The following is a 13,704-nucleotide window of genomic DNA, read 5'->3' on the forward strand; positions in this document are numbered from 1 at the left end:
GTCTCTGGTGCTGTGCTTGCGGAACTGCAATGTACTTTTCAGTTTTGTTGGTCGTTGCACTCTATTAGTGTGAACATTTCCTCAGACTTGAGCCAGCTGTTTGACATTAATTATCTTCTGCTTTTAAAAGCAGTCTTCAATGGGACAAGATGGCGTTTTGAGCAGTCACGCGTTTCTGAGCTCCTGACCCCCCACGACTCTGCCTGACGTACTGGAGCTTTTCCCTGTGTTATTCGTGGGGAAAAGAAAAGGAAAAACCAAGGGTCAGCCCTCCTCCAACCCTGGAGGTAACCCTACCTTGCGACAGACGACTCAGGAGAGGTTCGGCATCCAGACGTCGGAAATGCCAGCACCCGCTTCAGTTGGATCCGCGATGTTGTCGTCGGATCGCAGCATAGTGGGAATTTCGCTTAGCCCTCCCTCCAACGCAGCTCCCCCACGTCCTGGGAGCAGTTTGGCGTTGGCTGACATCCGGAGAGGAGTTGTTATCCCAAGCTGCTGGAGGAGGACCCGCCACTGCCTTGACCCCAGGAGTCTCAACAACTAAGGATATGAGGGCAGTTAAGCCTTCCTTTTCCTTCGACCTGGGAGCTGCGCCATTGGTATTGGGGGAAGTAGAAAACCGGTTGTGGTGACTATGGAAGCCCTGTGGGATGCAATACAGGGTTTGAACTAACTCCTTTAGGGGAGAAGTTTCTGATTTAAAACAATTACATCAAACTATGTCTGGGAAAATAGATCTTCAAGAAGCTAAAACTGAATTACTAGAAGGTGAACTTAAAAAATTGCAGAGCTTTGCAACGACAGTCATCAGGGAGAGAGATATTCTAGCTCGGAAGCTAGAATATTTAGATAATCATGGGAGGAGAAATAATTTGAGATTTTTAAATTTTCCTAAATCACCATTAATTCCTGCTTTAGAAATGTTGAAAAGATATTTTGGAGAAATATTGGGAATTCTGGCTGAGGGTTTTCCACCCTTAGTCAGAGCCCAATATATAAGTGGATTCAGAACTCCAACCGTGAACCCTCAACCTGAACTAAATCTGACTGAATTCTTGTAGAGCTCTCTGGAAGTCGTTACTGAACGAACAACTCTTCTAGTACATAAGTACCGCCATACTGGGAAAGACCAAGGGTCCATCAAGCCCAGCATCCTGTCTCCGACAGCGGCCAATCCAGGCTTCAAAAACCTGGCAACCCCCCCCCCCCCCCCCCCCAAAAAAAAAAATAAATAAATAAATAAATAATGTTCAATGGACTTTTCCATTAGGAATCTGTCCAAACCCCCTTTAAATTCCGTAACTTTTGCCTTAGAACCAGACAGAAACAATATATTTTGTTTATACTTCAGGCATATGGTGCATCTTTCTTTGGGTCTAAGGTTCAGCTTTTCCCTGATTTAGCTAGACACGCAAAAAAGCAGGTGAGAATTCCTGGGTTTAAAACCAAGAGTACTTGCTTTAGGTGGAACATTTGTACTAAAATTTGCTTGCAGATGCTTGGTGTCCCTTAATCTGACTAATTATGTGTTTTTTGACCCAAAGAAATTGCAGGAATTTGTAATATCCAAGGAAGGTGTAAGAGATGCTTCCCTAAATGCTTCCATATGTTAATTATATGCTGGTTAATTGGCTGCGAGTGTTGGCACTCCATTGCTCTAATTTGATTTGATTTATAAGTTCCTTTCTTTTTACTTTTTCCTTGTATCTTGTGTATAGTGGACTAAGTTTGAGAGTAATTTCCTTTCTACCCTAATTCAAGGGTTAAAAATTATTTCCTATTTTTGTTGTTGCGGATATTTCTAATGCATTTATGTTATATGAATGTAATATTAAAACTTATTAAAAATTTTTTTAAAAAAGCAGTCTTCAAGGACTTGGCTTGCTGGAATGGCTTGTGGATCTCTTGAATGGGGAGGATAAATGCAGTAAAGACGGTGGTACTACCCCGTCTATACTTTTTCTCTTGCCTACCCCTGCCTGTACCTAAGACATTTTTTCTCCACTTGCAGTGCAGAGCTTTCTTTTACATCTGCAATATAAGCCTTCAAGAGTCTGGAGAAGTAGAATATATATTGATCAGCCTTTTAGAGGGCTAGGGATGCCCATTTAGTTTATCAAGCTGTTTAGCTTAAGGCACTATTGAAATGGGCAACTTTCCCTGGTAAGCACTAGTGGGCAGATGATCAAAAGCCCCACGCTGTTCCAAACAGCGCTGTAAAAATAGAACTGGAACAGCGCGGGGCTTTACCGCCCCTATGATCAGAGATAATAGCATGCAAATTTAAGCATGCTATTCGCTCTGATGATAGGATAAAAGTGCAGGAGGACTGTGCCTGAGCATGCGCTGGGGCACAATCCTCCCGCATTTATTTGACAGGTCTAGGCTGTCAAAAGCCTAGACCTGTCAAACACAGGGGCTGGAGGTCAATGGGACCACCAGACCCCCAAGAACCCCCACTCTGAGTCAAGTGACACAGGGGGCTGGAGGTCCGGTGAACCTCCAAGTCTCCCCAACACAACTCCTAACTCACCCCCCCCCCCCCCCAGCATCCCCTCCCATGAATGAAGCCCTGGTGGCCCAGTGAGCTGTGAGTCGATCCCCTTCCCACCCCATCCGTGGTGGTCTTAACAGCCCTTCCGCACCTCATTACCTTTGGTAGAGGAGGGAGGTGGCCTCCCTCCTCTTCCATTGGCGCCGCCCAGCCTTGCCAGTGCATCCTTGTGAAGCCCTGCCCAGTGCATCCGAGGCAGAACCGATGGAAGAGGAGGGAGGCCACCTCCCTCCACTGAAGGTAGTGGGGTGGGGAAGGGCCGTTAAGACCACCAGAGGTTGGGAGGGGATCAATCAACTAGTGGCCCACTGGGCCATCAGGGCTCCATTCATGGGAGGGGATGCCGGGGGGGGGGGGGGGGTTAGAGGGGGCTGGAGACCCACCAGATCTCCAGCCCCCCCTGAATCTGTCGGGGCCCCGTGGGTATCGAGTCGGGATTCCTGCTCCTGCAGGGGGGGCACAAGCTGCTGCATTGGGGGGAATGGGGGGCCTGCTAGCATGTAAATGCATGCTGGATAGGGCTCACCATTCCTCCCCAATGGTCTGCAAACCCTAATGCCAGCTCCGAGCTGGTGTAGGGTTTGCCGCGGCCAGCGGGCCAATGTTTGGCATACTGGTTGCTGATCACTGGGGAGGAATAGGTTTAGCATACATTTGCATGCTACTTGTGCTGAGCCCTGTTTTGCATGCATTTGCATGTTAGTTCCGTTCAGAGTCCGTGAGTGCGTTGTTTCACGCGCTCGGGGACTCTGATCATGGGGTGGTAGCAAACGCAGGTGCTACTATGGCGCTAACAGTCTCTAGCACCTGCGTTTGCTTCTGATCATTGGCCCACAGGTGCTGTTGGAACAGGTTCTTTTAGGGTCCATGCTATTACGGGCATTGCCATGGCTGCAAATGGCAGAGCTTAAAGATATTATCAAATGGGCCCCTTATGGGCATTTGTGCACTACCATGGCCAAATCTGGGAGCCATTTTATAAAGACATACAGGTACCTATGTTGCCTCTGTAAAACAGGTACCTCTTTGGGCTTCTCATGTAGAAGTCATCCTATATAAAATTACCCCACCCCACCCCCAGAGTACACAGACACATTTGTACCTTCTTTGAAGCAGATATAAATTTGTGCAAAAACATTTGTGCATTATTATGGATAGCTTTGTTAGCCTATTTCATAAAAGCACATTGGTACCTATGTTGCTTTATGTAACAACTCCAGCTTCCATCCTTCACATACAAAAAGATCCATTATTTACAGCCAAGCCACAAGATACCACCGTATCTGCTCTGACCCAGGGGACAGAGACAGACACCTTAAAAGCCTGACTGCATCCTTCAAACAGAAAGGCTACAACCCCAAAATAATCTCCAAGAATATTGCCTCCTCCCTCAAAACACCAAGGGAGAATCTGCTACAGTACAAGGAGAAAAAAATCCACAGACAGAATCCCCCTTGTAGTGACATACAATCCAGATCTGGAAAAACTGAGGAAAATCATAAGAGATCTACAACCTATACTCCAGGAGGATGAATTACTGAAAGAGATATTCCCATCCCCACCAGTACTGGCCTTCCGACAGCCACCCAACTTAAAACACAAGCTAATCAGAAGTAAACTTCCATCACAGACTGAAAAGGAACAGAAGGGCACACTTCCCTGTAATTTATCCAGTTGCAAACTATGCCAAAATATTTCACAGGACCCCACAGTCATCCACAAAGGAAAGATATTCAACAAAGGGATCTTTCAGTTGTTCATCTTCCAATGTGGTATATATCATTCAGTGTAAAAAATGTAACGAAGGATGCTATATTGGAGAAACAGGCCAGATGCTTAAGACAAGATTCAATTTACATAGACATCACATGAACAATACTGGTGCCAGTAGGGCTCCCACGCCTGTTGGTCAGCATTTTACAGGACCAGGACACTGTACCAGTGACTTCACAGTGAGAATCCTGAAAGGTAACTTTAAAACCATACAAGAACGTAAGACCTTTGAAGTCAGAATGATTGAATATTTTAACACCCAACAGAAAGGACTTAACAAGGATCTGGGGTTCCTAGCCCATTATAAACCATAAAGCTATATGTCTCTGTTGATCACCCCACCCCTCACCTATCCACACCCATCCTGTTAGAATATCAATGATATGCTTTGATGTCCCCATGCATACCTCCTACCCACCCCCATCCTCCCACCCTGTCAGACTGTCATAGTAATGCTTGAATGTTTTCACTTATATACACTGTCAGCTAGCACATTTGCTTATTTCCGATCTGACGAAGAAGGGCAACCTTCGAAAGCTAATCAAGAAATGTATTAAGTTATGTCCAATAAAAAAGGTATCATCTTATTTTCTTTTCCATGTTTTATTTTGTAACAAGACATGAAATTTTACATAGGCTCCCTGTTAAATTACCCCCACGTGGACAATTTTCCAAGGAATTTGCCCAGGAAATCAAGCAGTTATCCAGTAAATTCTCCAAAATCAAAGTTGCTCTGTCCTCATGGGCAAAATTATGCATGCTGTTTCATAACACAAGTACTTTTAACCATAGTAAAAGGGGCTGGTGTATGTATTAGGGTAGAAAAGGTAAGGGGATTTCATTTTTAGATTCCCATGTGTTTCATCATACATACTTTACACCGGTTTTAAACTGCCAGCTTCAAATTTCAAAGGAAATGCTACAGATTATTCTTGTTCTTCTTTTGATATAAAGTACTTGCAAATGTAAGCTTCCTGGACAATTTTCCAAAATCATCTAAGTCCAGTAAGTTAGTGGGTCTGAATATTGCACTTACTGAAACTAGTTAAAAGAATGCACGGGTTTATGTAAAGTGCATACATTTTTTTAGCTGGAATGCAAGGTTTTTCCAGAGGCATTGTAAAGTCTGGGTAGGAAAATAGTGAGTGTACAAGACTTTTTCACAAGTACACATGCTAATTTCTCCCTTGATCATCCATAAAAAAGCATTTAAATAGTATGCGATTCCTTTTGGTGTGTACATTACACTAATTAAAAAAAAAAATATCCATACTGTTTCTTTGAAAATTAGTCTGAAGTACATATGTTAAAATCAGTCAAGTACTTTACAATTCACAGGCTCTTTGACATTTGCTCTCACCCCTCCCCCTCAATTGACAAAGCCACGCGGCTGCTGGTGCGGTAATGCCTGCACAGTCCATTCACTTTGAATGGGCTGTGTCGGCATTGCCATGCGGCTTTGTAAACAGGTGGGGGTGGGGGGGGGGGGGGTGGAGAAAAAAACAAAACAAATAATAGCCACTACAAAAACAAATTTCTCACCATGAATATTTTCCAGACACAGTAAATAGAGAAAAAGTAGCCTAGAAAGTTGAAGTACTTCCCTTGAAAAGTTTTGGAGTATTCTATTCGCTCCTGAAAAATAAAATCAAAAATGCACATTCAAAATACTGTACTCACTCAGGTTTCTCTGCATATTAATACTGGAACATAATCATATTTACAACCATAGAAGACTTCCTGGAGAGTCTTCGGAAATACAAACATCCAAGAATTACCACAGAAGAGAATTGAGTTTGCAACACTAGTTGGAAAGGAATCCAATAGTTCTATTTTTTTTTTTTTGTTAGAAGGATTATAGTGCAAGGACACTGGCTCCCTATTTCTGAATGAGTCATGAATATGGATGGTTCAATTTATCCTCTAGATCAGGGGTTCTCAATCAAGTCCTCGGGACACATATAGCTGTCAGTTTTTCAGCATACCCACAATGAATATGCATGAGAAAAATCTGCATACCATGGTAGGGCATGCAAATTGTTCTCATGCATATTTACTGTGGGTATCTTGAAAACCTGACTGGCTAGGTGTGAGAACCCCTGCTCTAGATTAAACTGGAGGACTTCAAGCTGCACGCTCATGTCACGTCAACAGGGCCTTCTAGAGATTCCAAAACAGTGAAAGAGATGAGAAAGGTCAAAACATGGTTTTTTGTGTGAAACCAATATTCACAAAAAGGGGCAATACTGTAAGTGGATGCTTCCATTTAGGCACCCAATTGCATCTGAGTGCCCAGATTCCATTACAAAATACTAGCGCAACCCAGTATTGTCATGTCTAATATTTGAGTGGTTGGAGTTACATAAGCCATAGAAAGAGAAAATGAGGTCAGATAAAGATCATATGACCTATCCAATCTGCCCATCCATACCATTGGATGGTGCCTAAATGTGGCAAGCATGCATGCTAACTTACAGTATTTTGTAAGTGGCAGCACTGCCATGCCTGTCCGACGCTGCCCCCATGTGATTGTCCTTCTTGCATTTATATTTTATGCCGCTTAGGTGCACCTTTACAGAACAGCACTTAGGTCATTTGCAGTGCTGTATAGTAATTAAGTAAATAACTAGTTACTGTACTTAAGTAAAAGATTTACAACTTTTACTTGTAAAGAAGTACAGGATAACATTTGTTACTTTTACTTTAGTAATTATTTTGCCAATTTTTACTACTTTTACTCAGTTACATATTATGCTTGCAGTTAAAAGTAAAAATTCAAATGGAAGGGAGATGTAAATGATGATTCCTCAGTAAACCAAATGAAACAGCAGAACTGGGAACAGGATTTTGCTATTGCAAACCTTGTCACGCAAACAGTGGATCATCTCATCTTAAATTTTGCTATTCAGTGAGTATAACCTATAAGAACAATGGATTGGCCTGTGTTTGTTGAACTGGTTAACAGTCGCCAACCAAACAGAATAGTGATGAGTTGAGTCACTTTAAAGTGAAGATGAACAGACATATGTCTCTACCCCAACAGACTGCTCATCATCCCATGGGAAATTTTACATTGGGTTAACTGTCCACTGGACTGATAAGAGTCTTTAGAAAGGAAGTCTGCTTGCCTGGCCTTAAGACTGAAGAGTTTGCACACACTTGACGTACTTGCATCAATTTTCAAAAATATTCAAACAGAGTTTGCCATCAGTTGAAAAAGTGTTAGAACAACAGACAATGATTCCAACTTTTGTGAATGCTTTCTTTGTAACTGGACAGCATGACAATGATAATGAAGATAAAGATGAAGATGCAAGTGATGAATTAGCACTACTTCTAATGTTGATGATAATAGCCATAATGATGCTAAAGTATTCTTTGAAATATGGAAGCCAATAAAGTTGTTGGGATAAAAGCATTAACAATACTTGCATTCATTGTAGTTACAGTGCTTTTATTTTTTACTCAAAAAGCATTATATTGGGTAATAATTTACTTTTACTTAAGTATTAAAATATACATTTATTTTTACTTAAGTACTTTGACCTAGTACTTTGAACAACACTTTTAATTTGCTCCTGCTTCTATGCATAAGTGTGCACTACCTGCAAAAGTACTGGTATTCTGTACATTTATGCACAAGTGGTGCACAAATGCAGGTACCCAATTACAGAATTAGGGGGACAGTGCAGACTGTACTTTGTCTCATGAGATGGAGCAGAGTTCAGGATAACAGACTGGGAGTGTAGAGCAGCAGTGGGAACTGTTGAATATTTGTCTCCTAGTTAGCTGTGTATATAGTAAGGATTAATCCCCTGTTCCTCTGGTGAGACCGCACCTGCCTAACACATTTCATCTGCAAAATGACTATTGGCATTCTGGTGACCACCTATTTTATACCTTAGTTGCATGAAGGTCAGCTGTTTCCAAGAAAAGCTGCCGACTCAGTTCCTCCAGTGCACTTACTTCCTGTTGAATCAAGGAGAGATCTGGGAGGGAAGAGTTAAGAAAAAAATGTATTTACAGAGATAAAAACCCATCATATGAATCAACTGGTGCTATTTCCTAGAAGTCTGTCAGTCCAGTATAGTTTACTCTTCAAAATGAAGAGTTACAGGTACTGAAGATGATTCTATCCTGAAATCCAAAGCTTCCTGCAGGTCAGTTCCCTACCTCTTCTTCCTCCAAATGATGTAGGAATAGAAAAGGAATGGAAAGGACAGAATCCAGAATTCATATCCATTTCTCCTATCATATAATATTGTCCGTGAGATCTATAGCAAAAGCTGTATGTCTAACTCCTACCTCCCTTCTCTGTAGCTGAGCCTTTCTTCAGGAAGGAGATGAAAGTCACACATCTCTTCTGCTTCCTTTTCTATATTCCTCCTCTCCTAGCTTCCCTCATGGACATAGCACAATCCCATTATCTCCCAGTGCTGGGAAAGGATACTTTCACTTCCTGGAGTAGAAGTGGTTACACTCTTTATCATGCCCCAGAATCCTGCTGGCTTGCTGTTAACTTCCCCTTTCTGGAACATACTTCTTCTGATCATTGCAATTCTGGAAGAAGAAGACACATATAGTAAGGGTGCCTGTGGGAGAGAAAGGAAGGAAGGTGGAGGGTGAAAGGAGCAAAGAGACACTATTTATATGAGCCACATTTTTTGACCATACTTACTGTGTTATCTCCCATCCTAACAGTCCCCACAGAAGAATGCCTGTCACTCTCCCAAATTCTCTGTCTCTATAGTCATAGGTACTGCACTAATACATAGCAACCACCACTCCTTCTCTTTTTCAAAAGAAAGAAAAAGTCTTTCATTAACAGTGAATTCACCAATTTTTTCTAAAGCAAATAAAATACAAAAAAAACAACCCTCAAAAAGGCTCGTAATCTACCTTTATAAAACCAGGAGAATATGTATCCTCTCAAGAATATGGCAGGTGCAAAACTACTGGATGTCCTAGGTAAACCCTAATCAATGTTCAGGTCCTTAGCAAATTAAATTCTACAATCACAATTACCCCAAAATTGTATAACAATACATAATTTGCCATCATGCTTTAAACGTTAAACTTTGGCGTTGATGATTCCTTGAGTTTGTGTAGCTACAGCTCCTTTTTGCTGCCTCCGTTACCATTTTCATCTCCACCACCTCCCGCGGGAGGGCATTCCAAGCATCCACCACCCTCTCTGTGAAAAAATACTTCCTGACATCTTTCCTGAGTCTGCCCCCCTTCAATCTCATTTCATGTCCTCTCGTTCTACCGCCTTCCCATCTCTGGAAAAGATTTGTTTGCGGATTAATACCTTTCAAATATTTGAACGTCTGTATCATATCACCCCTGTTCCTCCTTTCCTCCAGGGTATACATGTTCAGGTCAGCAAGTCTCTCTTGATACGTCTTGGAACGCAAATGCCATACCATTCTCGTAGCTTTTCTTTGCACCGCTTCCATTTTTTTAACATCCTTCGCAAGGTACGGCCTCCAAAACTGAACACAATACTCTAGGTGGGGCCTCACCAACGACTTATACAGGGGCATCAACACTTCCTTTCTTCTGCTGATCACACCTCTCTCTATACAGCCTAGCAACCTTCTCGCTACGGCCACCGCCGTGTCACACTGTTTCGTCGCCTTCAGATCCTCGGATACTATCACCCCAAGATCCCTCTCCCCCTCAGTACCTATCAGACTCTCACCGCCTAACACATAAGTCTCTCGTGGGTTTCTACTACCTAAGTGCATCACTTTGCATTTCTTCGCATTGAATTTTAATTGCCAAACCTTAGACCATTCTTCTAGCTTCCTCAGATCCTTTTTCACGCTTGCCACTCCCTCCCGGGTGTCCACTCTGTTGCAAATCTTAGTATCATCCGCAAATAGGCAAACTTTACCTTCTAACCCTTTGGCAATGTCACTCACAAATATATTGAACAGAATCGGCCCCAGCACTGATCCCTGAGGCACTCCACTACTCACCTTTCCCTCCTCCAAGCGAACTCCATTTACCACCACCCTCTGTCGTCTGTCCGTCAACCAGTTCCTAATCCAGTTCACCACTTCGAGACCTATCTTCAGCCCATCGAGTTTATTTAAGAGCCTCCTGTGGGGAACCGTGTCAAAAGCTTTGCTAAAATCTAAGTAGATTACGTCTATAGCATGTCGATGATTCAATTCTCCAGTTACCCAATCAAAGAATTCAATGAGATTCGTTTGGCACGATTTCCCTCTGGTAAAACCATGTTGTCTTGGATCTTGCAACTTATTGGCTTCCAGGAAATTCACTATCCTTTCCTTCAGCATCGCTTCCATTACTTTTCCAATAACTGAAGTGAGGCTTACCGGCCTGTAGTTTCCAGCTTCTTCCCTATCACCACTTTTGTGAAGAGGGACCACATCCGCTGTGCTCCAATCCCTCGGAACCTCTCCCGTCTCCAAGGATTTATTAAACAAATCTTTTAGAGGATCCGCCAGAACCTCTCTGAGCTCCCTCAATATTCTGGGGTGGATCCCGTCCGGTCCCATGACTTTGTCCACCTTTAGCTTTCCAAGTTGTTGATACACACTCTCTTCCGTGAACGGTGCTCTATCCACTCCATTCTCAGGTGTACTTTTGCCAGTCCCTTGTGGTCCTTCTCCAGGATTTTCTTCAGTGAAAACAGAACAAAAGTATCTATTTAGCAAATTGGTTTTTTCTTCATCATTATCTACATAGCGTTTCGCTGTATCTTTTAGTCTCACAATTCCCTTTTTAGTCATTCTCCTTTCACTAATGCAATTCTTGGATAACAGTATTGAAATAACACCCCTATCACAGTCAGACCATTTTCTAATTAAATTTTCTAATTAAATTCTCCCTAAGTGATCACCTGAAACAAATGGCACCTCCCAGAGTTTGGAAGTAGATTGGAGACAAAAAAAAAAGCTGACCGCTGAGAATTTCCTAGAGGCCTTGGACTATCCACATGTGGATGAAAAGACAACAACAGTGTCAGAACAAGTTGACATCTGGAATACACACTTAGCCAAGACCTTAAAGAAAACAGCACCACTAAAAAAGGTCTTATGCTCCACTCACAAACACTCACCTTGGTTTTCTCCAGAACTTTGAATCCTTAAACGCGAAGGACAGAAACTACTACTACTATTTAGCATTTTTATAGCGCTACAAAGTGTACGCAGCGCTGCACAAACATAGAAGAAAGACAGTCCCTGCTCAAAGAGCTTACAATCTAATAGACAAAAAATAAAGCAAGCAAATCAATTAATGTGTAGAGGAAAGAGGAGAGGAGGGTAGGTGAGTGGTTACAAGTGCTTACAAGTCAAAAGCAATGTTAAAGAGGTGGGCTTTCAATCTAGATTTAAAGATGGTCAAGGATGGGGCAAGACGTAGGGGCTCAGGAAGTCTATTCCAGGCGTAGGGTGCAGCGAGACAGAAGGAGTGAAGTCTGGAGTTGGCAGTAGTGGAGAAGGGAACAGATAAGAAGGATTTATCCATGGAACGGAGTGTACGGGAAGGGGTGTAGGGAAGGACGAGTGTGGAGAGATACTGGGGAGCAGCAGAGTGAGTACATTTATAGGTTAGTAGAAGAAGTTTGAATAGGATGCGAAAACGGATAGGGAGCCAGTGAAGCGACCTGAGGAGAGGGGAAGCACATGGCAAAGTACTGCCAAGCCTTAACAGCAACCAGAAAAACAGCATTTCTCTCAATACATTGCACAGGCTGCAAATTCAACCAAGCAGTTGTTCAGTATAGTAAACAGCCTACTGCAGCCCCCACAACAGAACCAGCCTGCCCAGTCTAAACTGAACTGCAATGATTTTGCTGCATACTTTGCCAACAAAATTAAAAGTCTCTGCCAGCATTTACAGGTAATTACACCCAGTCCCCAACCAGTCAACCAGGGGTGCACAAACTCACCCCCTCCTGACAAGAGACAGATGGGACACTTTTTAACCCAATGAAAGAGGAGAGCCTTGACAAAATCCTAAGAGACCTTCGACCAACTACCTGCTCCCTCGATCCCTGCCCAGGCAAGTATGGGCCTTATAGAAGGCGCCACAAAAATTGTGAACACCTCTCTTTCTAATGGGCAGCTACCTACAGCATTAAAAAGGGCAGTGGTTTGCCCTCTGCTGAAGAAAAACAACCTTGACCAGGACAAACTTGAAAGTTACAGGCCAGTATCCAACATCCCGTTTCTAGGGAAACTCATAGAACAAACAGTCTGTGTCCAACTTAATGATTGGCTAGAAAAGAGAAACTGGCTAGGTCCATGTCAATCTGGATTCAGACCCCATTATGAAACAGAAATGGTCCTCATATCCCTACTAGATGATCTTCACAGAAACCGAGACAAGGGATTCGCCTCAATGTTAGTACTGCTTGACTTCTCAGCAGCTTTTGACACTGTGGATCATGATATCATGCTAGCACGACTGACAGAAACAGGTATCAATGGAACAGTACTTGCCTGGTTCAGATCCTATCTGATAGGCAACAATCCATAATGTTTGGCAGCATCTCATCACCACCATGGACACTAACCTGCGAGGTACCACAAGGATCAATACTGTCACCTATTCTGTTCAATCATCTACCTCAAGGCACTAGCTGAGCTGATTCGGTCAATGGACACTTATTTCTACATCTATGTGGATGATGTGCAGCTACTCATACCCATTGAACCTGATTTACCTACCGCCTTGAATAAACTGATTACTTGTCTAACATCAATTCAAGAATGGGCTAAACACAACAAACTTTGACTGAACCCAAGTAAAACCGAGCTTCTCTGGGTACCTAGCACAAGTGGATACATACTTGACATCAAAATCCCTTTTGGGAAGTACGAACTCCCCCTCAAATCACAAGTCAGGAACCTTGGAATACAGTTAGATTCAACACTTACTCTGATTCCCCAAATCCAAGCAACCTTCAAGAGCTGCTTCTACTATTTGCGACAGCTACACTGCCTCTCTCCTTACATCGAGAAGGTAAACCTTATCTCAGTTGTGCATGCCATAACATCAAGACTGGATTACTGCAATGCACTATACAATGGTCTGACTACAAAGGGCCTGCACCAGCTCCAGTTGATTCAGAATACAGCAGCAAGATTCACAGAAGGTTGCAAGCGGCGTGACCACATCACACCATTTTTACAAAAACTTCACTGGCTACCAGTACAGTACATGGCTAAATTTAATTATGTCTGATCTTCAAAGTCCTGAAAGGAAATAGCCCTAAGTATCTGAAAAATAGGATGATCTTCCACACACTGCCAAGGACATTAAGGTCCTTCCGAGGACTTTCACTAACCACACTCTCTCCAAAAGACATTACACAATGTGATACCTGCAAGCGA

The 13,704-nt window shown here is 42.8% G+C and overlaps 1 protein-coding gene across 2 annotated transcripts in view; it reads right to left on the reverse strand.

Annotated features, from left to right (window-relative positions):
• The window catches only part of GPR89B (G protein-coupled receptor 89B), a 171,118-nt gene that overhangs the window by 58,241 nt on the left and 99,173 nt on the right, over nucleotides 1-13,704 (reverse strand). For both annotated transcript variants that reach the window (XR_003942217.1, XM_030203795.1), the window contains exons 8-10: nucleotides 8,781-8,890; nucleotides 8,231-8,319; nucleotides 5,873-5,965 (exon numbers count right to left, since the gene is read on the reverse strand). Coding sequence is in view for 1 of the 2 variants with exons in the window: in XM_030203795.1 (XP_030059655.1) it covers nucleotides 5,873-5,965; nucleotides 8,231-8,319; nucleotides 8,781-8,890 (292 nt within the window). In the remaining variant the exon portion in view is untranslated. The remainder of the gene's footprint in view (nucleotides 1-5,872; nucleotides 5,966-8,230; nucleotides 8,320-8,780; nucleotides 8,891-13,704) is intronic.

Source organism: Microcaecilia unicolor, chromosome 5, assembly GCF_901765095.1.
Source record: "Microcaecilia unicolor chromosome 5, aMicUni1.1, whole genome shotgun sequence".
Lineage (NCBI taxonomy): Eukaryota > Metazoa > Chordata > Amphibia > Gymnophiona > Siphonopidae > Microcaecilia > Microcaecilia unicolor.